The sequence below is a fragment of the Anopheles nili genome, chromosome 3 (assembly GCF_943737925.1).
Source record: "Anopheles nili chromosome 3, idAnoNiliSN_F5_01, whole genome shotgun sequence".
Lineage (NCBI taxonomy): Eukaryota > Metazoa > Arthropoda > Insecta > Diptera > Culicidae > Anopheles > Anopheles nili.
In genome coordinates this window covers 69,003,863-69,031,010 of record NC_071292.1, presented here as the reverse complement: position 1 = coordinate 69,031,010, position 27,148 = coordinate 69,003,863, and the positions used below count along the sequence as shown (strand labels likewise).

At 43.7% G+C, this 27,148-nt stretch overlaps 4 protein-coding genes across 4 annotated transcripts; 2 read left to right on the top strand and 2 right to left on the bottom strand.

Moving 5' to 3' along the window:
- Window positions 1-5,175: 5,175 nt before the first annotated feature.
- Window positions 5,176-6,416, top strand: LOC128722885 (cuticle protein-like). The gene has a single exon (XM_053816568.1). The coding sequence runs from the start codon at window positions 5,260-5,262 to the stop codon at window positions 6,208-6,210; it is 951 nt and encodes a 316-aa protein (XP_053672543.1). The 5' UTR covers window positions 5,176-5,259; the 3' UTR covers window positions 6,211-6,416.
- Window positions 6,417-7,002: 586 nt separating this feature from the next.
- On the bottom strand, window positions 7,003-14,002 carry LOC128725528 (citron rho-interacting kinase). Its single transcript, XM_053819280.1, has 5 exons — window positions 13,753-14,002; window positions 13,577-13,674; window positions 11,466-13,501; window positions 8,123-10,368; window positions 7,003-8,042 (listed from the first exon to the last, which is right to left on the bottom strand). The coding sequence occupies exons 1-5, from the start codon at window positions 14,000-14,002 to the stop codon at window positions 7,003-7,005; spliced, it is 5,670 nt and encodes a 1,889-aa protein (XP_053675255.1).
- Window positions 14,003-15,271: 1,269 nt separating this feature from the next.
- On the top strand, window positions 15,272-16,280 carry LOC128726346 (transmembrane protein 134). The gene is made up of 2 exons (XM_053820150.1): window positions 15,272-15,514; window positions 15,920-16,280. Exons 1-2 carry the CDS (start codon window positions 15,324-15,326, stop codon window positions 16,278-16,280), a joined length of 552 nt encoding a protein of 183 aa, XP_053676125.1. The 5' UTR covers window positions 15,272-15,323.
- Window positions 16,281-20,083: 3,803 nt separating this feature from the next.
- On the bottom strand, window positions 20,084-21,840 carry LOC128726750 (uncharacterized). Its single transcript, XM_053820576.1, has 2 exons — window positions 21,804-21,840; window positions 20,084-21,339 (listed from the first exon to the last, which is right to left on the bottom strand). The coding sequence occupies exons 1-2, from the start codon at window positions 21,838-21,840 to the stop codon at window positions 20,084-20,086; spliced, it is 1,293 nt and encodes a 430-aa protein (XP_053676551.1).
- Between the last annotated feature and the right edge of the window lie 5,308 nt (window positions 21,841-27,148).

The following is a 27,148-nucleotide window of genomic DNA, read 5'->3' as shown; positions in this document are numbered from 1 at the left end:
ACGGTATCAATTATTTTCTTATCTTCGTATTGATTTACATGTCTGATTCCTTTTAGTCTCTGCTGTAGATAGGTCTGATTTAAACGTACTTTCTGGATGAAGGTGTAACAATTGTGTAGCATTAAGCTACATTCGATACAAACCTGTATCGGCAGTTCAGGGATTCTTGGTATCTAAAATAAATAAAAATAAGTTTTAATTCTTCAAGGTTTTTGTATTTTTATCGTAATACCTACAGGAAAGGGAAATACATTCTCGATCATCTTTTGGCATTCTTGTTGTGAGCTAGCAGCCGTGTTTTCTTTTACGTCGTTAATCAAACAAAATCGGCATTTTGTTCGAAAATCTTGCACTACCTGTTTTTTGTTCAATAATATCGTTCGTATCTGTTTATATTGATCATTACAACGTGGTAGTAGAGTCAGAGGTGGAGGATGATCTTTTAAAACTTGTGCGACATTCATTTTGCATAGATGCTTTCTATGAAATAAAATACCCATGTTACAAGATTCAGTAGTGGGGTTTGAAAACATGATATCTAACTTTTGAAATTTGCTCTTACCAATTTGATAGAAATGTTCTTTCTCCACACAGTGTGATTTTCAGAGTATTACAATAACACTCTAATGGTTTGTAACAACGTAAGTGATCATAACAAATTGAAATTCGTTATTCTTCTGTCGTCACTTCAGTTACTGTTTATTATTTTGTTTGGAGATTGACAGCTCGACGATCAACACTACTGCTCGAAATTTTATCCCACTACTCGAATGGATCATGTTTTCTGCTCGTAGTTCTAGTACTGCAAAATTGTTGCAAACGATTTATTCTCAAACTAGATAGAATAGTAGAAACTTATAAGATAACTGAAAAAGTTCAGAATATAAGTTAAGTTTTTCATCCTACGTATATAGTTTTAACCATGTTCGCAATACAACAGTCAGAGTATTAATTAAATGGCTCACAAGCCTCAAAGACCAGCCGGTGTAAAATATATATGAACAATATAATAAATTTATGAATATATGAGTTCTTACTAATCTGTAAAGATCTATAAAATACTCGTACAATCGCTATATTTCATTTTGCTTATAAATTGATTATATATGTACACTATGCACAATTCAAAATGATGACGACAGTGATGGGTAAGCCAAGATCATTTATCATAATCTTGTCGATCCACGTCTCTTAAAAACGACACATGAATAATGACAATATGTTCACAGAAAATAAATAATTTCTCAGAAACTTTATACCGAGAAAGTGTAACCGGTTCCTAGTTCAAGGACTCATATGTAGCTCAGCCTCTTCCAATCCATTTATAGCAATAGCATCTTTAATATTAAAATATTTTCTCAAATTTTATAATAAGTAACTGAATAAAACAAAAAAAACGGACTCATCACGAACTTCCAAAAACAATAAATTTGTATTAATATTTGTATTATTTTTAAAACGGTTTGTTTCTACAACCGTTTTTGCGTTTTTCGTCTAGGAATACGACAATCAATATGATACAAAATGTTTAAAAAAAATAGTAAATTGCTAAGACAAAAAAATAATTCTTTCACTTCTGATGACTGTATAGTGCTTCCTTAAACATTTGTTCTTAACATTATAATACTTTACCTTTTGGTATCCCCTGTACTAGCTCTTCACTTGCGCATACGATGTTTTATTGTAAGTCACCCATCTTTGATTAAAATTTGAAAAAAATCAATTTAAAACCGTGGGTGAACATGCACCTGCATCTTAAAAAAGGTAACGTCTCACTTCTCCCCGACTGTTACTACCGAACGTAATCGTAATGCCCATGAGAGCAAGGAACGGTTTGCACGCATAACAACTAAATATTTCTTCCGATAAAACGCCGGTAAATATCAACCACCTTTTGACGTAGAGCTAGCTTACACGAAAACATTTCCGATTCCCGTGCTTTGGCGATGGGTGGTGGTCAAGTTGCTCAAACTGCACGGTGGTGACATTTCGTCAGATGCTTTGTGGTGCACCACAATTCACGGGCCATTGCCCGAGCACTTCAACTATCCAACGATACAGCAATTCAAGGGGAAGAGATTGTTGTCGAGAGCATGGGCAGCAGGTTTAAAAATTACGGCTACTACCCAAACAGGAATGGCAATTGCTTGTAATGCAGTAAACCATGGAGCTGTTCGTGCAATGCTGTTAATGCTAACTACGTGTCATTTACGGGAGTCATATACAAGAAACCTGGATTTTATAACATTCAATCTATCCATGAATTTCTTAAATTACAATAAAAAATTAATTGAACTTTTATGCGTTTCTAACATAATCATACACGGTGCCTAAACTAACGAAAATCCGTGTAGAATTTTGTAACTGTGAAATTTGGACGAAGTAAATCTGAAAACCTCTGTAATATGAAGGATATTGCTTGTGCTGTTGTCTCTATCCCGATTAGAAACACCGTTTTGATTAATTGGCAAAATGTTCACATCTGCCCACTTGTATAGGCATCCAATCTTGTTCGAAATTCTAACCGCATTCTTAAAATTCGGGTCGATAGAAATTTCAGAACCGGTAATGGTGAACTAGTTCCTCGATGAACGCTCTTCGAACGACAGAACCCTTACATCTGAGAACACACGCCACCATGTAATCTAATTAAGGCTGAGACGAGACAGAATAAAACTCACGGTAAATAAATGAAACTCAATACTTTCATGTTACCTGACATTCTCGAACGATATCTGTTTTCTCTTCTGTTCTTAACCACATATCTTAACACAGCTCACCATGGGGATATAAGATATATGTAAAAAGGAAATACAATGTCCACGGTATGGGAATACAGTATTATTGCTTTTCTTCTGCGTGCAGCAAATTTTACAAATTACGATGAAACTTCATTTTGCAAATTAACACGTTAGCATATTTTTGTATTTATTATTTTTATAAAAGATGTAATTGAAAGCGAAGGAAATTAAGGCAATTTGTAATCCGTTGCAAATGGTTATACATGTTATTGCTGTTTTGGTTCATTACGTGAGCGTTCATAATTCAAAAGACTTCAATGCGTGCAATGACACGAACCGATAAAAGATTACCTTTTCCCGCCAGAAAAAATACAACGTGTATGGCGAATCAAAACGAATGGAATTTTTAATGTTTGAATAATTTATCGACTTATGCATATTATATTTAACCACTTCGTGCACGTGGCCATGTCGGTAGTGCTAATACAACCTCCGAGCGTGCTGCCAAAGCCATTATCCGGCCCATTGTGAAGGAATCGTACCACAAAATGCTGAGATATATTTCCTTTGACCACGCACACGTTTTCAACACATTAACGAAGAGGGAAATGGGAAGCTATTTCCATCCCACAAGTTAACGCATCCTCAAAGCGCATTTGTCCTGTATTGCCCGGGGCTGCCGTCGTTACATTTGCACTACACTGTATGAAATAGTGCGTACCGGTTTCACACAATCGTTTCATGGACGTCACCGGCAGCAAGCCCTTGTAATTGTCTCGAAGAGTCTAATTAATTGTCACGATTTTGCAGCTTCTCCGTTTCATGCTCACTACCAACTCGTTAACCAAAAACGTGCAAGATATTCTTAAAGCCCTGAGATTCCTTAATTTAAGATGAAATCAATTTCAGTTTCTTTTATAAAATTATGCTCTTTTACTTCGTTAAACTAAACCATCATTTAAATAAACATACGATTGTTTGGTTTAATTGAACTTTTAATGATTGATATGAATAATAGTACACCTTAAAACAATATACTTAAAATGCGCGATATACTTAAACCTAAAAAGAAAAAAAATTGAAAAACAGTGTTTCCACAAAGGGTTAAAGACGCACCTTTCCGTAAATGATAAAGGAGGATGAACACTAAGGGTTCGGAAGCAACACCATCTGCATTATCATAATCGCCATCTGGGTCTCGGGATCGCGGGATGTTCGTTTTACACCTTCACGTCGTTTTTATTCGGACTTCCGCATAGACGGCATAACGCGAAGGGATGCCACCGGACCACAAGGGATGCGTCTGTTTGTACCGGCACATCGCCCTGTGAAGCATCGCAATGTTCAACCGCTCACGCATGCCTTTTCGCCGACATACCATGATCTTGACCTTTGCAGAATACCGCCGCCTGCTATGCTATGTGACGCACGTTGCGCATTGTGCCGCATTAAGCCCTTTTTCTAGAAGCAAATGCCGGTAGCTGTTGGGTTTGATGGCTGATAAAGAAAAAAATTCTTTTGATAAGGCTCTAGGGAGTGGTGGTAGTAGAACATGAAGAAAAAATGTAAAAAAAATTTCCATGTAAGTAATTAAGGATAACAACTTTCCAAGACAGCCATTTTAACTTTTCTTGAAATTTATCTTTTTTACTGATGCATGAACCCTCTTGAATGCCAATATATTTAGGAAGAAAGCAAACATAACTAATATTTTTTGTATTTCATTAAAACTGTTCTACTTTTGAGGTATATTAACAGAAGTGCTTCTAGAGCTTCTGAGGCAGTTGAAATAAAACACTCTGAATATTCTCGAGAGTTCTTGTTGCTTTACATGACTAAACCTATTCGATAAACAGTATCGCATTACCCTTACCGGCTCGGGTTGTGGAAAGGCTAGCGGGATGTCCTTTATGATCCAGCAGATTCTTTTTGCGCTCAACCCTGCCCAATGGGCGATCCCCTGAGTTCTGCTTTCCTTTCCCTTCGAATTCTCTTTCAGGGCGAGCTCGTTGCCGCCCAATGTCAAGAGCCGACTCCACCGGTAATGAAAGTGAATGTGCAGAACCTCCCCGGAGGCAGGACGAGGACGAGCAACCTGTCCCGCAGGCCGCTGGACGAGTACACCGTATCTGTAGCAAGGTCGCCGGAACGTGCCACCCGACAATACGATGGGCAGTTCCGAGCGAACCGGTTCCGAGACGCGCGAGTGCGTGCAAGTTAGACGCTGCTCCCACAGGACACCGGGACACCGGTTGCGTCGAGAACGGGCTGAGGTGGTACGGAAAATGCGATCGATCGATGGCTCGAGTGATTTCCGTTCTTTTTTTCCTTGTCCTTTTTCGCCATCTCCTTCCAAGCCAGAACCCCAGATGGTTCGCGTATAAAAGCACGGTCCAATTAACCGAACCAGCATCAATCGCGTTTCATCCTCCAACTCGAGCGAGTACTGAGTGGTAACCACCAGCAGCGCTTTCGAATTTACTTCTTGTGTAAAGTCACCAACACTCGTGTATCAAATATGAAACTGTTCGTCGTCGTGTCGTCCTTGCTGGCCGTCGCCACCGCCGCACCATCGGCCGCGATCTACGCCACCTACGCTCAGCCCGCTCCGGCCCTGTACGCCACGGCCGCGGCACCACTGACGACGTATGTGGCGGCCGGTCCGGCAGAGCTGCACAGCCAGTACCACGCACAGGACGAGCTCGGCCAGTACTCATATGGATACAGTGGAGGACTGTCGGCCAAGGCGGAGTCCAAGACGTTCGATGGCATCACCCGCGGCTCCTACAGCTACCTTGACGCAGAGAACAAACTGCAGACCGTCGCCTACACTGCAGATGCACTGAACGGATTCCGGGTGGCCGCTTCCAACCTGCCGGTTGCTCCGGTCGAGACCCGCACCGCTCCGGAACCGGTTAAGGACACGCCCGAGGTAGCTGCTGCCAAGGTTGAGCACATGGCCGCCATTGAGGAGGCCAAGCTGCGTAACGCCGCCGCCGAGAAGGACGAGTCTGAGACGGTGATTGCCGCTCCAGTGGCCTCGATCGCTCCTGCCGCCATCCCGTTGCCGGTGGCCACGTACGCCGCTGCCGCGCCCGCCTCGTTCTCTTACTCGACCCACTCGATCGCGCAACCGATCGCTGCCGCGTACACCTATGCCGCCCCGGCTCCGGCCGCCATCGAACTGAAGGCTCCTTCCTCCTTCGCGTACTCGACCTACTCCCATGCCGCTCCGCTGGCCTACACCACCACCCAGTACGCCGCCGCCGCCCCGATCGCCGCTCTTCCGGTTGCTCACACCTACGCCTATCCGGCTGCCTCGTTCGCCACCCTAGCCCGCTCGCAGCCGCTTGCCACCGAAATTGCGGCCGAGCTGCCTGAGCCGGTCCAGGACACGCCCGAGGTCGCCCAGGCTAAGGCCGAGCATCTGAAGGCCGTCGCCGAGGCTAAAGCGCGCAGCCTGCAGTAAGCGAACAGGTTCACAATCCACCACTGAACCGTGCAATAGCGATTTCCCTACACTCAACTACAAGAACACGCACCGGATAACGAAAAAAGAGGCCTACCCGAGACGATTGTTACGCCAGGAGAGATAATCTGTACAGAAACGTGTAGTCAGCAGGAGAAAGTGAAAAAAAAACACAAACAAACGCGTATAAAAAGAGAGTTTTAAAATAAATAAAAAAACGATACCAGCTCTCAAGTCGAGACGCGCAGGAGGTGACAAGCCTTGCAAAATAACTAATGACTTCTCTGGTGATGTACTGCACTGCACATCCGAATCCTGATCGTGTATCTACCGTTGTATCCTGATACAACAGATCTACCGAGGTAATGAACCGATCTTTTCGAACTAAATTTCAATTTATTTCCAATCCATCTCGTTTCAAAACGACGTGTTTACATTTTTTCTTTACAAATAGAAACCTGATTATCATGGATCAATTTGGAATTTGACACTTTCTTTAACGGGCCGAAGTTGGATTCGTACATTACCCTTATAGATCCTTTCACTAACCTACAATGTTTTCATTTCCTCGTCTTTACGCATAGTTTTCATTGGTCATAATTATGGTAATCTAGAATAGGGCAAGCACGATCGTATAAAAATCGTTTATATAAAAAAGAATGGAATACTTCAAATGAATTTAAATAGCTTACGTATTCGTCCACTCCGCTGTGGGAGGCTGAGACATGAAATACAATTTTTAAGTTGCATTTTCGTAAGCGTGTAATTGAGAGCATGCCAACGTTGGCCTTATTACACACCTTGCCCTAAAGTGGCTAGCGAATCCTGACTTTGACCGACACCCGTCGCGAGGCTGGATAGCGTTTCGAGTGACCGACTGAATCCAACCGTTCGCAGCGCCTTTAACCCGTCGAGCAGCACTATCTCCTGTTCGCGATCAGGTCCACATTCACAAGCCACGTAAATCGATGTCTTAGTATACTGTAGAGGAGCCAGCAGACGCGGTGATTCGCGCAAGCTAACGAACGCCCGTCGCTCGTCATCCGTGTGGGACTGCCGACATGCCAGATCCTTGGTGTAGGACTTGCTAATGTACATCACCTGCACGCAGTCCGCGTGCGCTATGAACAGACACGACTCACGGTAGTAAAACTCCACCGGATCCTGCAACCAATTTAAATTATCCGGACGCGATCGCCATCCTGAATCATCGACAAAGATGCCAACCTCCCGGTAACACAGTAAATACTCCTGACTGTTGATGCGGAAGGCAGCCAATGGGGCACAGGTCCGAACTTCGCTCAACGTCTTGTCAGACATGTCCAAAAACTCTTCTGCCGCGAACGTACGCAGGTCAATTTCGAAGAATTTGTCCGAGCCGACGATAGCGGTGTTCTTGGTGAATAGGACTGTCGACACTGGGAGGACGGTGTCCAGACCGCGGACCGGTTTAAATCTTCCCGCTTGCCCGTCGAACTTGAGAATCACAATCCTGGACGACGTAGCCGCAATGGCAATTGCATCAGAAATTTTTCCACCCGACGGTATATCCTCCATCATGCGCACAATGTGCCAAGGTTCACTGTGGGTACGGTTGGCGATGGACAGATCTAAGACAAAAGATTCCAGCTTTGGCTGCAGGCAGGATGACGCATGGGCGCGGCTTTGTAAGTGACGGACGTCGCACTGGTACAGGTATTCTCCTTCCGACCCGATCAGTATTGCCTTAGGGATTTGGGGCGAAACGGCAAACGATCGCACATTGCAGATGCCTCGAATATGTACGACCTCACCCGTATCCATGTGGTACGAATAAAGACCCGTGTCGCAGCCTGCAGTATGGAAATAAAGAGCAAAATGATTATGTAGAAACACGTCTAACCCCGCCGACAGTTCTCCAAATAGTACATACCCAGCAGAACAGCCTTCTCGCTGACTTCATAGATATCGTTAACGTACAGTTTCGGTTCGAGCCGCTTCGTCTTGAACAGCAAGTCTCCTACGTAGCGGTCCTCTTCAGCCTTTTCCTCCGCGCTGGTCATCGAAAACGCTGGGCTCTTACGCTGCATCCTACCAATCGAATCGACATCAGTATCTCCCTCATCCTCATCATCCGCAGTTCCCAATTCCTCCGCGAAATCATCCAAAGATTCGTTTGCTTTTTCAACAGACTCGACACCGGCACCGCTCTTACGGGCCTCGCCGCAGCTTCCGGAAACCGACGCGCGGCATTTCCGATGTACGGTAGTTTTACAATCCGTACACTTCCAGTACGGATGGCCAGCCAAAATTAGCCGATCACAAACAGCGCACAATATTGCCGGTTGTTTCAAAGCTGAGGACGAACTTTCAATAGTCATATCGAAGGTATGCGCTCTACCGACCGCAGACGTTGATCGTTTTGCCGAGGCAGAAGTCGTGCGTCGCTGCTGCGGTTCTTCAGCCCGCGATTCTTTCCTTGAACGTTCGAGTGTCGCGAGAGCTTCTTCACGATAGCTCCTTTCAACCTCCAAGTTTTCGTCTTCCTTTTGTTGCTTCCGTGGCATCGATGCCGAGTTGCACTTGGCAGCGGCTATCAAATCCGTTTTGGCCCGTAACAGCTGCTCCTTTAACTGGTTCGTTCGAGTACGCTCCTTTTGAAGCTCGGCCTGTAGCTTCCGATAGCTGACGGTCGCCTCAACCGGAGGGGCATTACTTCCGTTCGCAGTGCCTACGTTGGGCACAATATTCTCCTTCCGGTCGCATGACGATGAAGACGTGCCGAAGATCAGTCCTGCCAACGTTTTCTTCTTTCTGTGTGCATTACATTCCTCCACTTTCGCTTGCAGATAGTCAATTAACTTCTTGTGTTGCGCTAGCGTCGCCTCGCTTTTTATGTCCCGTTCAGTGTAAAATGTTTTCTGTTCCTGTAGCACCCGTTTCACATGTTCCAACTCTCCGGTCAGTTGCTCGATAAGATTCTGCTGATCGCGCTTCTCGTTACTCAACTGTGTAATGTGTTCCTTTGCTAAGAAAAGATCAGTCAGGATGCGGGCGTTTTCCTCCTTCAAAATGAAGTGCTCCTGTTCGTAGTTTGCGACTACCTTTTGCAGATTTTCGGCATCATGATTAAGTAACTCGATGCGTTCCTGCACCTCGAACAGATGGTTCGTCTTGTCTATCAGCTTCTGCTCCTGTTCGAGCATCTGTCGTTGCAGATCTTCGAACTTCTTGCGTAGCTCCTCGTACTCGCCCAGTAGATGGTTCGTTCTAGATTCGCTTAGAGTCTTACCGGATCGCTCTTCATGTAGTTCTTGTCGGTAGCGTTCCAGGTCGGTATCCTTCTCGCTAAGCCGCTTTCTGAGGATTTCCATCTGTTCGCTACACTCCTTGTTGCGTTTTGATTCTTTCTCAAGCAATATTTCCATCTCGGTCAGCTGAGTCTCCGTAATGCTGCATGCCCCCTTCAGCATGTTAAAGTTTTTGGTTACAGCGGCCAATCGTTTCTCTTGCTCTTCATTCGTCTCCGCGGCGTCTGACAGCTCATCATGTGCTTCTCGTAATTCCTTTGTTAACTCTCCGTTCTCCACTGTCAACAGCCTTACTCGATCGCTCAGTTGCTGCTGCTTTTGTTGGCCTTCCTTCAACTTTTCTTCCAGCATCTGAATTTTCGCAACGCATTCTATCAGCTCCGTTTTCTCCGCCAACCGGTCCTTTTCTGAGCTACTCCACAGCTCACGCTCCTTTCGTAACTCATTCTTGAGCGCGTTCATATCCGTCCGAAGATCCTCGATCTGCTTGTCCTTGTTAGTAACCGTTTCACGCTGCTGCTTCATCTTGAACTCTAATTCTTCCTTGTCGTGACGGACACGGGTTACACGCTCGTCTGCTAGTTCGATACGGCGCGTCAGAATGCTCTTCTCCTTCCGAAGCTCGTCTAGTTCCTTTTCCAGCTTCCAAACGGAAAGATTAGCGCTACGAGCAGACTGTTTGTCCAGTATTGCCTGCTCCCGGATGGCGGACAGTTTATCTTCAAGCCGTTCGTTTTGCTTTTCGAGTAGCGTTTCAGCACCCGAAGATCCCACGCCGCTTGCTTTCAATTGATCGATGTCCTTTTCTAGCCGCCCGACAGCTTGTTCAAGAGCATCGGCACGTTTGCGTTGCTCACTCTCGTTTTCCCTGTACAAGTTGATAACGAACGTAAAATGAGAAAAAGAATTTACAATCACAGTGTGATCGATTACAAATGTTACCAACAACAAAAGAATATGAATACCGCTAAGTTATCAAATAATTTGTTGGGTTGTAATCTAGCTAATGAATAAACCACGTGCAGGCAGCAGACTAAAAACAGAACCTTCAACACATACAGCAGAATTACAATAGCCAACACACACTGCGATACTTAATGAAACGTCTTTTGGTTTTAGAATAAAATAGTTATTGCCATAAGCCATTGCCAATATCAAAAGAAATTTCATTTTGGTTATTCATGAATATCGTGGCAGACCAGAGAGCATTGCACTAACACATGGTTTAAAAAGCGCATTTGAAAAAACCTCAATAATATGTGTAAAAACAACACTGAATACTCAAAACTAATCCAATATTACCCATATGAATTATACTTGATCATTGTTTATTTCTTGATACTCTATTATTGGTTGAAATGTTTAATTCTACGAGATGCTGATTCTGGAATAAAATCAAAGCTTGCTACGGTACGTGTTGCGATAATTACTATAACAAATAGCGAAATCATGTTTTACTAGATCATAATGTTTAAGTGTAGCCCGAAATAAAAGATGCTGATACCATCTAAGATTTATCTAAGACCACAGTTTTTATTCAATTATCTGAAACGCGCTTTTCCGCGTTAGGAGTGCAATGCAAACAAAATGTATTTATTTGTATAGTCATTTAGAATGATAAACTTTTTTCGTTGTATAAATACAATAATTTAAAGTAAATATTAATCTATAAAAAAAGAAAGGAAGCATATAATGTGGATGTATAATGACAAAACAACTCCAAAATGTCGCAATATTTAGTCCTGCGTTTTAGGCACGTTGTTGCACAACTCCGTTTTTCAAACGGTAAATAGGAACATCAAAATACTTTGCTCTACGATGAAACAAAAAGGAAATAAACGAAATAATTACCTAAACTGCGATCTACTTGCTCTCTACTTATTTTTACTACATGGTAAATGACCGCTACCGGCAAAAATGCACTAAACAAGCCATAAAATTGAATGCAAAACTGTTGTGTCTTACCTTGCGCGAATTAATTCACTGCGTAGTTGTGCCTCAGCATTTGAACCCATTACGACAGTCGTCATGTCCTGCAGGCTCGAATTGGCACTTCTAAACTCCTGTTCATATACCAAAGAGCTTCGGCGGCTACTGTCCAGGCTGGTATTCGCCACTGTGACGATGGTTTGCTCCTGCAATTTACTTATCTCGCTGCGTAAATCGTCGCATTTCTTTTGCATTTCTTCACTCATTTTGTCGGAGAACTGCTTGGCTTCACGCAACATATTATTTTCCTCCAGTTGCATTGTCATGCGCCGTTTGATGTTTTCCACAAGCTTTTGCTTCGTATCCTCGACAAACTTCACACTCGATTCTTGCTCCTGCAGTTTGTCTCTTAATTCGCGAATCTCTGCCTCCAGACCGACACGTTTGTCTTTTTCCACCTTCCACTTGCTCTTCAACTCAGCAATTTTTGCATCGTACGCAGCCATTAACTCTTGCTGGTTGCGATCCAAACTCTCCTTGTCTGCCTTCAACTTCTCCTTGGATTTTTTCAGCAAATGTTTGTAGTTCTCTACCGCAGTCTGTAAATGCTGACATTCCTCTAACCGGCCCATCAACTCAGTCGTTACTTCGTGCAGCTTTTCGTTTGCCGCAGCCATTTCAGTCTTGTTCTCCGCCAACTGCCGTTCATAACCTTGGTCCGAAGCCTGCTTAACCTTCTCCCATTTTTTGTATGTCTGTTTCACGACATCAGCGATTGTGGCATCATTCTTGAGCCGCTGTTCCTTTTCGATTTTTAAGCTGTTGCGAAGGGTCTTATTATCAGTACGGGTAGCGGCGAGTTCTGCCGTTTTCTCCTTCAAAAGCTCTTTCATACTCTCGAGCTCTTTTTTCGTTTCATCCAGTATCTTACTGTGTGCCGTCATCGTAACGATTTTGCGATCGCGCTCGAGTACATCTTTCTGCAGTCGATGAATTTCTCCACTGTGTTCCTTTAATCGTCTATCCTGTTCCTTTACTTTAGCTGTTAGCCTGGCCACCTTCATGTGCTCGTCCGTATCGCGATACTTTCCGGCAACATCGGGATCTTCATATACGTAACTGTACCCCAAAAATGGAAGATCGTGACCGGAAAATTCGTTCATTCGTACGATATTGTAGGTTGGCTTTCTGCCGAGCATCGCTTTGCGTTTTCCAGTTTTATCTACATCGTCAAAGTTGGACGTATCACCATCGCTGCTTACGGTCGGTATAATTGGAGGAATCATGTACCGCAATCGATCCCAATTTAAGTCCCCAAAGAAGGGATGTCGTACTATTTCGACGTACGACATGCGATTCGAAACGTTGGTTACAAGCCGATCAAGCAGATCACGGTAATTCGCCGTGATGGATACGTGTGTAGGATAAACTAGTTTTTTGCTATGCCGACCCTCGCAATGCGACAGAATTTTGGAATATGTTTCATTCACATTGTCCCCATGAAAAGGTGTTTGCTCCGCGACAAACTCATAGCCAATAATTCCCATCGACCAAAAATCACACGTTACATCGTGTTTCGCACCATTCGCTGCACGGCCCACGGTGGACAAGGTCTGCAACAACTCTGGGGCGATATAATCGGGAGTTCCGACCGGCATCGGGCTCGTCACGCTTCCATCGTTATTGATTGCTGTCGCATTACCGAAATCGGCCAGCTTCAGGTGACCAAAGCGATCAAGCAAAATATTTTCGGGCTTAATGTCGCGATGCACGTAACCCAACGAATGCAGACTATTTAGTGCAGTCGCCAACTCAGCTAGATAGAACTGGACAAGCTCCTCATCGAACACTCCAACGCGTATCATAAGGCTCAGCAAATCCCCTCCGGGAAGAAACTCCATGACCAAATAGAGGCTACTTGAATCCTGGAAGGCGTACTGCAGCGGCGTAATCCACTCGGAACGCCTAATGGCCATTATGTCACGTTCTGCACGTACCTGTGCCGAGGACACAGTTTCTTTGCACATCTTCTTCATCGCGTACAACTCACCGGTTTGTCGTTCGACAACCAGCTAAAAAGACATTCGATAAATCAAATAAAATGATACTTATAATAAATGTATATCTAACTTTGTACTAGTACTTACATGCACCTCACCAAAATACCCCTTGCCAATGAGACATTTGACGTCAAAATCGTTAACATTTGTTCGTTTTGTTCGAGTTTCCTGGATGATTGGACGATCTGTAAAATGAAAAAGATTACGTTAATGCAAATCTTTAAGCTGGTTCGCAACCGGCTGCATGCCGGATGTCCACTTACATTTGCTAACAAATTCAGCAATGTTTTTATCCTTTTTCTTAATCGCATCTTTGCTGCATTCGTCATAGAGTACAATCAGCGAATCTAGCAGTCCCTCCCGGCTGAGGGCCACCTCGAGATTTATATCATTTCCTCCAGCAGAGTCCTTTCCAGCAAAACCGCCATCGCCATTCGTACGACCAAGTATCAGATCGTTGAGACAGGCCGTCCTGGCGGCGATAGTCTTTTGCTCCTTCTCGTGCCTGGACATGACGGGGCAAACTCCAATTTACTAGCTACCAGCGTTGAGTAGAGTCCAAACAAAACACTGTTACAGACAATCTGCACCAGATTCACAGTTTTTCACACATTTTGCAGCTGCGCTAGCTAAATGCGCGCGAAGACGAATTCACAAAAGAAAGCAATGCTACTGGCCAACTACCTGTCAGGCGTCGTTTTCAAATGAAACGGTCTTTTAAGTTACGCACACTTAGATGCACAGTGTCTGTTGGATCGTTTGACACAAATGACAGCTAGTTATTTTTTGAAGTTCGGTTTATTTTCTTATTTCAAAAGTATTGATAAAAACATTCTGATTATAAGTATATTTTTCCTTATATTTTAATAAACAAACACTCAAAACTATATGCCATCCATTACTATAGCCTGTTATTATACCAGCAGCAAAATACCTCTATCGATGTCTATAGTCCTATGGCTACGTGAAATAATTGTTTATATTTTATAGACAAAAACCATTCCATCCAGTATGATTTATCTCGGAACAGGCAACGCATGGTCTCGAATATTTATTTAAAATATTCCATGTATTGAAAGGGGATTATTCATCGATTAATCGATGAACCTGCGCTTGCTGGCAGAAACGTCAAGCACTGTGTGGAATATATGTTGTTTTCATTTTTATTTTCATTTTTTGTTGCCTGACAGGATACACCCCACTCCACGTAAGAGAAAACAGACCATCTATATATGGTTTTCCCGCTTATCCCTACGTGAAAACCCTGTAAACTACTGTCCGCCATGTTTTCAGACAGTGCCTAAGTTCCAAACAAAGTAAACCGCTACGACAAACATAGTGACCAAAACGACAAACCCAACCCAAAGTGAGAATCTCAGAACGAAATGCACACCCGAAGCTGCTCACCTCTATCTGGTCTTTGCTGAGCTGCTGCGCCATAATCACCGCATCGTCGTTGCCGTTCCATACCACACTGTAATGTATGTTAATGAGTTTCTGCATCTACCGCTCCGTACAGCGAAGTGACTCCATCACAGGGCAGGTGTGAAAAAAGAATCATCAGTTACAGTTGTGGACAACGCAGGATATTGATTGGTTTCAGTTTTATAAATGTTAAAGTAAAAACGTACATATTAACTACCCGGTCCAGCGACTTCCCGTTATTTCAAGCGACATCCGGCGACTTAGTTAAAGTATGCACTGGAACAGCTGCTGTAAAACGGAAACGGAGCAGATCTAGTCAACATAGAGTTAAAGTCGATACGATCGATTCATCGTGATTTCAAGTATCGAGTCCTAGCAAAAAGACCACCCTGAAAAAAGTCACGACAACATGAATCTACAGAATGGTAGCAATCGTGGTTCTCACGGCAAGGATTCGGCGAAGCGATTCTCTATACACGATGCCTTTGAAGAGGAAACCGACGAAGTAATTAAGGTTTATGGTTCGACCGTCATCAGCACGCCTATACGAGCAAAGGCTCGTTCACCGGACGATGTGTCTATAAGGATTCACGACCAAAGGTAAGGTATTTCTATAAATGCAAGCTTTAGCTTCCGCTTCCGGGCGTTGTAGCGGTGGATGGTAACTTTAGCACAAACATATACACTGAGCGCATTGCGCAACAATTTAGTAGATTGGGTATACTAGAGTTTTGGTATTTTCCCTCTTTCTCTCTTTCTCTTTCTCTCTTATGGTACTTGATCACCTTTTTACGATCTCTACTCTACATCCCGATCCTTGCTTCATCCATTTCGCGGGCATCTTGGTGTCGGTTGTCCTGTTTAACGCTCGTCCCGCATTGGTGAATCCGTTTAATACCGGGTGAAATCTAATTAATCATAAACACCCACACACACATACATACACACGAACATTATGTTGCACATAAATGCTATCGCTACGGGCTGATAATCTGCACTACCTAGCAGCAATCGAGCTCATCTAAAATACACCGATGATACCACCTCTAGGGATAGCGACTCGCTGATACAGGAGTATGGCCACCTTTCATCGAGCGAATCATACACCTACTGTTGGCGACACCCAAAGGTGCGAGAAAACTGGCGCACTGTACTCGCCGCGATCGCGCTGCTGATCATCGGCACCGGCTTGATAGCGATGGGTGCGTACGCCTTGGTTGAACCGCACAATGGGTCGCAGGCAGCCGTCTTTTTCGTCGCTGGATTCATATGCTTCGTGCCTGGAGCGTACCACGTAGTTTACATCTGGCTGGCAGCTCGAGGATACCGGGGATTCGATTTTTACCATTTACCACTGTTTACGTAAATGCGTAAGTAAGTGCGTGGATTTATCGCGAAATAGCAGCATCGGAAGATGGCGAGATCCGGTTGCCAGATAAGGAACTGATCACCGTATGGCTGGAACAGACAGAAGAAATGCTGTGGAATAGTATAGGTATCGTATATTTTCAGAGCTGTACGTTAAAAATTCTTCCATGCACATTCTAAATCAGCAAAAGAGGGTTTGAAACGTTGTTCATTGTGCATGGGCACCATTTTAGGTCATTGGCAAAATATTCGCACGTTGACATAAGCGCAAGGTTGGTACGTATAATATATACGTTTACCGCTTCTAATCAACACATTCCTTTTCAAAGGTAGAATCACAAAAATATAAATTATATTTTTTTGTAGTTTTTTTTTTCAAAGGATTTTAATTTATTATTTCTTCATCGCTTGACTTACGTTGGATGCCGAGCGTAGCAGTATGCAATGATTTATTATGACCATGATCGCTCATCACTTAACGACCGCACGTTCCGTCCGATGGTAGCCTAATCCGAGTTATTTCTGTTGAAAATTTATCTACTACGCATATTCGCGCGCAGTCTCTTAAGCAAAAATACAGATCTATGCGCCTAAACTGTACATTATCGATTGTTCATTAACCAGAATGGATTTGTGAAAGTGCACCAGCCCATTCGGCCAATCCATTATTTCGTGCCATGGCATTAGAGGGTTGCTCCCTCAAAAGAAATATAAGTGAGCCAGTTTCGAAAAAACAGTATCAGCGGTACGAGTCGAGCGGTAATAGAGCTTATCATACAGCGTAGATATTTCGATTGTTTAGCACACACATAACATGCTTGGCATTTTCGTAATTTATTAATTCAAGTTGAACATGAAACAATAACAAGTACTATGATTTACTGATAAAATTCTACATAAACTTATATACATGCGACAAGCAGCTGAGAGAATAAAATAGTACTCTTTGAAATAGCCGCGATTTACAACACGTGAGTGAACGCCAATTCGTTGGATACTGATGGAAAAATCTATCATCTGTGCACATGGTGGCAGTTTAAGTGCTTATGATGGTTACAGCGTAACACGTAGGGCTTAGCTTTAGCTTTGGGAATGGGTACACTTATGATAAATCGTAGAAAAAAGTTTATTATGGTAGAATTATTCCCGATTGGAACCAATTTTCTATCGAAACAATCACACATGCTGGGCGTTCAGTTTCGCGGAGAAGAAAGTAAAATACAATAAATATAGTCAAATAATGAAAGCTAGGAATCCATAGCAAAACGCTCTCTCAAAAATGTTGCGCTGTATCGATTGATCAATAGGTGTTACGTTGGCTAGAATACGTCATTTTAAAGCTAGCATAGCATGGTCAAGTAGCAGGCAAATTCGTTTCGCAGAATTTTTGTTTGCGTTTGTGCGACTCGTAGTCATTCTCGAGGAATATAGAGACAATAGCATATAGCATATCAGCGTTATGCTATAGTCACCGACACGGCAGCAAGAAGCTGAATGCAGCGTCTAAGGCTAATTTCTGTGCTAAGGTTACGTGTGTTACGCGTATATAGGTAATCGCATGCTTTTGCCAATTGAGCCATGTAACAAGGCAGACGCAAGAATGACAAATAATTCGTGACTGTCTGTCTCCTACTACTTGTGATAAAAAAGCTGGAGAATGAAGTGTGAAATATATAGTGAGAAACGAATCGATAACCACACGCGCAATCCCAACCGCGATCCCGCAGGGAGAACTGACAATGGGAATGATTTCAAATGTATTGGAATCAAAACTTAGCATCTAAGCAACAATAATAGAATGCTAGCAAAGATGCTAATCTGTGTATCGTACATTAATGTTGAAAAATGTATTTGTTCTAACACACTGTAACATCTTTCCATTAACTAAAATTATACATGAGTAACGGCAAATTTAAATGTAATCATCCGAGTTACTTTCATAAACTGACTAAAATAGTGTACTATTGAAACAAAAGTATCACAAGAGCGGGAGTAAAAGAAAAAATATGTATAAAAAATCCTGACTTCAATTACGCTTGCATCGGTTTCTTTCCCACACAAATCACTTGTGGTACATATTTACGGTAGTCGAAAATAAGCGCGAAGTGTATAGATAATTTAAAATCGGCGAGAAAAATCGTTGTTTCGATTAGACGAAAAAATAATACAACCCGACACCGTTAAATGAGCTTTAACTAAATTGTTCCCTATTCGCATGGAATATGGGCAAAATCTATAAATTCAATGCTAACGTAAGTAAGCGGCAGATGAATTTTTACTGAACACTTTACATGCACGGATAAAATCAAAAAATTTACACCAATTGCATTGCAAACAAGCGAAAATTGAACCGAATGGAACCATAAGTAGCAGTGCTTTTTGATAGGAGCAATTAATAAATACTCAGAGCAGTATGAGAGCAAACACTTAATCGTAACATTTTTATGACACTTTCCTCCACCAGTATGATAGAAAACGTAAAATGGCAGACTTAAACGAAAATCATTTCATATAAAACCCTTCAGTTGGCTTGGTATTACGATAGGGCGCCTATAGCTATGTATATTTAGCCGACTATTATTGTATAGCAATTCTGAATAAACAGTTTTATAAAAAGGTACCTAAAACAACTAGTGTATGGTGAAACAAGCTTGGGATCTTCTCCTGCAGCAGTGCTAAGCGGTAGTAATGCCTAATAAGTAAGTGAAACATTTTTTTATTTTCCTAACGATCGATTCCTAACGAAAAACACGCTAAATTATAAAAGGGTACACTGAATTCATTTGAGCTTACCCAGACTGATTTTTGATTACATTTAAAACCATTCCAACGCCCCAATATGTGTGCTTTGCGATATGAGCAAAAAATTATGCAAATTTAATCACACCCATAATTTACAGCACGGCGATCCCACGTTCGTGCAATCACATCCGGAAACTTTATGTTGCATAATTCAAACAGCTAAACCCGCCATCAGAAAATATAATGCTCAGATGGTTCTGTGCCGCCGTGCACACAATCTCGCGTGTGTCCTGACCGTTGGCTGGACAGCACTGCGGAGAGTTACTGCCATCGAACTCGATCACTATTTGAAGGACATTCAAGAAATTCACGAAAATGTGCACCATTTTTATTTCCTGCAATACAGCTTGAAACCTGTACCTATGAGTTCTTGCGTGGAAACGAGTTTTTTTCTCATTTGCAGATGAATACTACCCCTGCAGCGTGAACGCAGACCCTCATTGGAAAAATAATTTGTAAAATGAAATGAATTTCTAACAAAACCGGAAGTACTATCGCGTGTTCAGTAACCATTGTATTGTCCGGTAGGAACTACGAAAGCAGCCTTTTTTTTTTAAACACCTAGCGTGAGTTGAACATGCATTAAGGTTGATGCTGCATCATTAGACTATTTTTAGTTAGTATGCGTCATCTGATGCTAATTTGAGTGAGTGAATAGAAAAAAAAACATGTAATCAAACGGGCATACACGTACGTATAGTAAAAAGGAGCGCCGTAAATTGTAATCCATATATTTTTCTTAACTCATATTGCGTTTAATATTGCAATTTGCACACCACAACTCACAACGTAATGTAGTCGGCGATCCTCGAGGATCACAGGATCTGCTGTACACCTAAAGGTTGACACGGTGCGACATGGTGTATGGCTCAAAACTCTTGGTGTATGATTGGTCCGTACATCGGCCAGCAGGCTACATACAAACGTTGACGGTGCACCAAAACTGCTTTGTTTAATTTAATTGGAAACTTCTCCTGCTCAATCCGGAACACCAAATCGCTAACCGTACGACAACTGGTGCATCGCGAAGATGCCATTCCGGCGGCGAAATTTCGTGTCCTGCTGTTGCTGCCGCCCGGACGAGCTTCCCTGTTTCACGTCGTACATGTTCTGGTGTTTGTTGATCGAATTCCGCAGCTTGCCATGGAGCCAGGCTGCGAAAGCTTCCTCATTCGATTGTGCCTTTTGGCGTTGTTCGATCGAGCGGCGTGCCTTGCGTTCGCGGACTCGCTGCCGGCGCGCTTCAAGGCGCCGTTTTTTCTCTTCCAGCTCTTCCCGGGACAACCCGTACTCGGAACGGAACCCATTGTAGTACGGTAGCTTTTCGCCGGACGATTTCTTGTGTCGACAACACTTTCGCCGGCATGTCGTTGACCGTTTGGTTCGATGTGCCTCGAGTGGTCGTTCACCATCGGACGAGGACTCACCGTCAGGACCACCGTTTCGTTCCTCACCGGGACCGCTGTGATCGTAGTCATTGTCATCGTACGACACCCGGTTGTAGTCCTCCTCCTCCCCCTCCCCCGGTATTCCTGCCTCTTCAGCCTGCGAGTCTCCCGAGCCGGAACGCGAATCCGCCTCGGAACGATACGTCTTCAGCGGACTGCTGCTGATGTCCTCGCTGCTTTCCGGGTTGTGGATTTCCGTGTCCATGCTTGAACCCTCCGTTGGCTCTTCCTCCTCTTCTTCCTCCGCTCCATTAATCTCTTCTTCTTCCTCTTCTTCGTCCTGCTGCTCTTCTACTTCGTCTTCTTCTTCTGACGCTAGCGATTCGCCCTCAACACCAGTCTTATGTTTCTCCATGCGATCCTGTTGTCCTTCGCCCTCCTCATCATAGTCACCCTCTAGCTGCTCTTCTTCCACTACCGCTTCCTCATCTTCCAGCCCGTGTCCATGTTCCTCAGGATCATCCGCACCCTCCGGTGTCGCTCGATGATCTTCTAGCTGCAGCTCCTCAAGGATCGTGTCCGTGTTCGATGCATCACCACCATCCTCCTCGCCCTCTCGGTGCACATCGGCCACCGTTTCAATGAGGGCGTTCTTTTTGTGGCCCTTTCCACCACCGCCGCCACCGTACCCGTCGTCCTCGCTACTGTAGTCGTCCGGTTCGTAATCGACCAGCTGCTCCCGGAAGGTGACACGCCGTTCACCGCTCACGTGTTGCCGCGGGGATGGAGGTGTTGGGATGGCGAACGATTCCTGGTTCGCCTGGATGATCTTCTCCTTGATGTTGTACTCGTTCGCTGGGCGCAGAACTAGAAGCGATTGGTGAAGAGAATAATCGCCCATCGTCAAAAAGGCGTCAATTAGCGTAATTGTACAATAGCAATTGCAGCTGCCGCACAAAAAGCACAAAACAATTTAGCTGTTGTTCTAGCAAAATACTTTGAAACCTCAAAAGGACACCTGCATCCGAAAGAACTGTTTTTTGAACAGATCGCGTTCTGACACAACCATAGGACACATATTTGTATCCTTGATTTTGTCATTAAAAATCAATTCGCAAACAAACAAAAACTATGTCAAGTTTATTCTCACTCGCGTGTCGCAATCCAAACTAAATAGGGCATGAAGTGAACTGCACTAAAAACGCACGAGGTTTCACACCAAACGGTAGCGTGAATACGAGCCTGTTTGATTTGTTCTTGGAGTGGTGTATTAGATAAGCAAGAAATCTTGCAGACACTTGCAGTAAGTGGCCCAACACCGAGCTACTCACAGTATCCTTCGTAATCATCCTCATCGTCGTCGATCATGATGGACGTCTCTGTATTTCCCGCACCACTAGATATCTCAGGACACTGCTTCCAGAGACGCTAGTACTCTACTAACGCCAGCACTTAATCGTCCGTGTTTATCTCACTCTCCCTCTATTATAAAGCTTAGCCAGCGTTAGACCATCGGTGGACAGGAAACGACATCCGAAGTAGTTAGCAGTACTCAGAAGACGACGAAACAAAAGACACCCACTATTTTAACGACCATCCTGCGCCACCGTCGGTTGACTGTCAACTGGACCGGCTGGAAGGTCCTGGCTCGCTTTCGAGTCCTTACCGGTTGCCATGTGGTGGCCCGAACACGGCAACCATTTGCAGAAGGGACGAAAATCCAAAAATGCGCACTTGACACGAAACGGAACCCGGTAACGACAGCCAACCGGCAACGCGCGTGGTTTGACTAACAGAGCGCTTCGGTGCCGTTGGAGTGCGAATTTTCCAAACGCGCTTCAACGCTAATTATAGCCCATTATGGTTCACCTACGGAAGGGGTTATTAAATCTTGTTTCAGCACTAATTATAATTATACGCAAGCAGCACTGGGTGAAAACAATAACTTGAGGACTTACACATGTCGCTTCACACCGGTCGATCCATACAAACGCACCACCGGGCGATGGATACTCTCGGTACGAGAAGGACTCGAGTCCTAGCTATCGATCAAGCGGAAGTAACGAATTCGATTGGCACGTCGAGACTCTCCCACTCACTTGGGGGGAAGCGGGTCGCTTCGGTTACCGCGATTGTTTTCTGGAATGGCATGGGGATAAAGCAACGAGTAATACCAACAGCAATCAAACCCCGAAAACATTACAACTGCGGCGGCAGCGAGAACGAGAGTACCATTCTCCAGAAGGCAGACGTTCCGCGATTAGTCTGCTGCGACGCAACGGTGCTGAAAGAATTGAATTATGCACCCTTTTGTGGTTTTGGGGGATTTTCGTAGATTTTCCACCTGTACCTGTACCGGTTTGATCCTTGGGAAAAGCGTGGCCATTATTTATTCCTTGGCCTATTTACAGCCGATGTTGCAAAAAGCCTGTGTTTATCAACAATTTAAACCCTTTGAACTTATCATATTCCTTTTCCTTTGTATTATGATTCTACAAGCTCACTTGCAAAGCCTCTTTTTTTAGTTCGAATAGAAAGGACCGCAATTATAATCTGTTGGTATGTAAATTAAACAACAGCAACTAACGAGCCGGCACACCATCCTTCAAAGCTTTCCTCATTATCGAGCCAATAAAGCGACAAACAACTTTACTCCACGATTTGAACCGTCACCTGCGGCTGGTGAGTTAATTAAACTTTTCCCTATCGCGCCGGCAAATCAGTAAATAAAATGTCCCATATTCGAGCAAAGCCACGCGAACGAAAAACACAAAGAATGTTAATGCCGGTGAAAGAAAAAATATGTTCACGGTTCCACCCCCTCGATGGCAAACTTTCCCTCAGCCACGTGCCACAGAACGAACGCGCCTCTCATACGTTGACACGTGTCGCCGGGTGCAGAGGATCGCAAACTTTAAGGACGCTGCCAGGAAGCGCGCCACAATGCCATTAATCTTGATAGTATCGCAACCACCGTTCGCCATTGGTATGGTGGTCGAAAGCCGCTTCTAGCTTTATAGCTTGGTATGCTTTCGCGGACAGGGAATTCAGGCTTTATAGGCGCACACCCACAACGGTCACCATAATTAAACCGTTCCTACGTGGCAAGGTGGCATGGATACTTGAACGTAAACAGGCGAAAGCACCGACCCACGTGACGGTGACCGTTAAAATTCCCCACGTTGACGTTGAAATATTAACAGCGAAAGGCACCGAATACTTGGAATGGTGTCCGGATGTAACCTGCGAACAGAAATGCCAGCGGGTTTAGTAGGACGAGTGTGGAGACATGTTTAAACAAAATTTAAAAAAAAACCCTGTAATTCTTTTCTCAGTGCTCAGATACTTTAACGAAATTTTGCATATCGTTCTTTTAGCATATCATACTTGGATGGATGTATGGCGTATACAAAAAAGCTTTTACATAAAAATATCATCCTAATGTCTCGTATTTCGCAGATATGTACAAACAAAACAACAGCCTGATCACTACTAAGTAATGCACTAAATGTAGATTAATAAGCAACCAGACGAAAGCTTCTTCTACCTGATAGTACCTAAACATGTCAAGCTTGAAAAGTAAAAGCGCTAAGCCTTCTGTAGTTTTGCTTTTCTTTTCAAGTGTTTATTGCCTTCTCAATGCTCCATGGGCTCGAGCCACCGTTCGTTCCCGTCAATCCTGCGCCATGCTTTGCAAATAATTACCATAATATGGTAATAAATATTGCCAACGGTGCCATGTCCCCAGTAGGACCACACTAGTTGGTCGCCCCATTCGTCGTAGAGTAACACAATTCGTCGACCCGACTCGAGTGGAAAACAAACCGGGTCGCAGTTTGGCAAAAACGATTGACCGGGGAGAAAAGAAAAACCGAGCGGATGGTTTGCATCACTCGATTGAGCCGAGTCGTACGAACCCGCCAAAGGTTGACAGTCCTCCAAAGCACCTTAACAATCCTATCGATTCTATAGTAGAAGATGGGCTAGTGGAAGGAATGGAAAAGCAGCAGCTGCTTTGCATAACTTTTCCACCACCAAATCCGGTTACAATCGTGCAAAGCAGCCTACGTTTGGCCGCGAGTCAATGACCGCTTTCCCTTTCACTTGGTTTCTGCAAGGAACCTCCACGGGATGCGGTTTCTGTAATCCTCGAACGGAACGCAACTGCCGACTTTAAGCCGATATCCTCGCCTTCGGTTAATGTCAAATCGTTGGCAAGAGGATTTTAGGCCGCATTTGTCACGTTTTTCTCACTCGCAATCACAAGGACGAGGTCATTCTATCGATGAACAGTGGCGTGTGCGAGTAAAAATATCTCCATTAGTAGTCCAACGTCCAAGGTGCTGTTTTCTCTGGCGTGCACTAAATCATCGGGGCGGGCACCCCAGAGCCTTTGGCATACCGACGAGCGGTTAATTCGGTGGATTAATTAAATCGTAAAGCAATTTTACGCCCTCTCTTTCACTGTACCGCGTTCGAACACTGTGCTAGGACTATATGTCACGCAAGTCGTACATCGCTAGTAGACAGACCACGCAAAATATATTTATGTGCTGCAAATGGAAAGCGTGCAATGCTGAAAGTTCATAATTCCTAATTCATAATTCGTGGGATCCCAACAATCTAACTTTAAGCTTAACTCCAAATCACGTGTCAACATCCCTTCGACAATGCTTTCTTTCATTTTAAACGCTCAAACATTTACGTGCTTTCGCACCGTAGTCGTTTTAGCATTAATATTCGTTCTTTTATTTTTCTTTGCTTTCTATTTTCCATTACTTCCGTACACGCTATGCATCGTTAGTGTTTTGTATTGGAGAATTCACAACATACTCTACATTTTCCATCCGGTGGATGTGAAACTCAAACGCATTTCCCTGCGTTCCAACCCCACTGTCTACGCACCGGGTAGCCTCTCAGGTCCTTGCTCAGTGTGCTAGTATGTATGTGTGGGTGTCCGTCTGTGTGTACATGTCTTTTGTTTGGTTCACTTAAATCCTTCAACTAAGGCTTCTGTTACTATCGTTCCCCCGAAAACGTGCGAGTTAAGCTATGCCGTTCGTATAGGGCACGGATCTGGTTCCGTTTGGTGGTGGGTCCTTCTTTCAACCGCCTTATTTCGTGCGTGTTTTTTTTGCGTTTTAATGAGTACATTATTTGTTTCTTCTTAAAGCTTCTCAACTCCGATCTCGGTGTGCTGCATCTTATATTCGTGGTACCCTCCGCGATCGAGATGGGAAAATATACTTTTGACAAATTTTATTCAATTCCTAAGGAGCACGGCTGCCGTCAGGATATATGGGCAAACAACAATGGTTACCTATATCGCGAGTGTTCGTAGAGCATTTCATTCTAAGCACGTTTTGCTGTGATCTTGATTGATGTAATAGGCCGCTCTACATTCGCCCTATACCATTGTGGGTTTTCCTCATACAATAATCATTTCATTAACGACTCATGCAGTTTTACGTGGGATTCGGGAGGCCAGCTGGCATTATAAAAAAACGAATGTTCGAATCGCGAAAGGACCACACAGCGGTCATTCCATGTGTTCACGCCAGCGCATGGTTTCGCGCTTTGCATAAATGAAGCATTCAAACTTTCACATTCGCTTTTCTTTACTTTACCGGAATTTGATCGGTACCACATATGATCAAATGTTTAGCAAGGAGACCGGAAACATTTATGTGTAAGGGTTGTTTTGATTTTGTTATTATTTTCGTTACGCATTAGCCGTGAGTTTTAACGCATGAGACTCCTTAGGGCTGGATTGGACGTTACTCGAATGATTCGCAAGACATTCATAAAAAATAAAGCAATATTTTTAAAATAACCGTAATCATTTGAAAAACAAAGTTTTGTCGCCTTTTTCCTGAACGTTGTCCTGGACATTGAAGACCAGATTCTATTTTAGTTTCGAACGAGTCCTTTTTTGCTCCGATTCTATACAAAAGATAACAAACCGCCAGCCTTAATGCAAACTCTGCATCGTAAACTCAGAAACAACTAATAGCATCAAGCAACAGAATGATGATCAGAAACAGAAGTAATGAGCCAAAGATCATTGATAATGTCCAGTGCGTTCTCCTCTAGCGCGCGATGATTGCGGCACTATCCGCATTTCGATCTGCAAATCGCCCATCTGGATCGCCTATGCTGGATTGGTACTGCACACGCAAGGTGTTTGATGCTATTTTCGGTATCGTGAATTCAATATGGAAATGATTTTATTTTCTGTCACCACACTTCGCGTTTTTCTTCCCTTTTCTGTGCACCGTTCAACCTCGTCACGCTAGCTGCTCTCGGAATATGACGCACTAATTAAGAGGTTTATTTTGGTTCACACCCATCATTGTTGATACACGAGTTTCTCTGCATTGGGCATTGCTGCTTTGCTTTGTGCATTTTATTTGTCCTGATCGTAGTAGTTCTTTTACACAGTTTGCTTACGTAAGTTTCAGTTACATGCCACTCTCTGGGAGCTATTCGTTTACTATTGAGGAATAGTGCGAAGGATGGAATGACCAAATCCAACTATGCTAACTCTCTAGCTCAATTCGTAATGATTATACGCTTTTTAGGTACAAGCAAATGCTGCCCGTGACTAAGTGTCGCGTACAATGCCATTGGCTGCTACATTTCTAGAGCTCCTCTAGTTTTCAAAAGGTACATATTC

Coding starts and splice junctions, on each gene's coding strand:
- LOC128722885 (XM_053816568.1), top strand. CDS start 5,260: ATGAAACTGTTCGTCGTCGTGTCGTCCTTGCTGGCCGTCGCCACCGCC.
- LOC128725528 (XM_053819280.1), bottom strand. CDS start 14,002: ATGTCCAGGCACGAGAAGGAGCAAAAGACTATCGCCGCCAGGACGGCC. Junction 10,369..11,465: donor AGTGAATTAATTCGCGCAAG/GTAAGACACAAC, acceptor CAACTTGTACAG/GGAAAACGAGAGTGAGCAAC. Junction 8,043..8,122: donor CGAGAAGGCTGTTCTGCTGG/GTATGTACTATT, acceptor TCCATACTGCAG/GCTGCGACACGGGTCTTTAT.
- LOC128726346 (XM_053820150.1), top strand. CDS start 15,324: ATGAATCTACAGAATGGTAGCAATCGTGGTTCTCACGGCAAGGATTCG. Junction 15,515..15,919: donor ATAAGGATTCACGACCAAAG/GTAAGGTATTTC, acceptor TGCACTACCTAG/CAGCAATCGAGCTCATCTAA.
- LOC128726750 (XM_053820576.1), bottom strand. CDS start 21,840: ATGATCGACGACGATGAGGATGATTACGAAGGATACT. Junction 21,340..21,803: donor GGATGATTACGAAGGATACT/GTGAGTAGCTCG, acceptor AATCGCTTCTAG/TTCTGCGCCCAGCGAACGAG.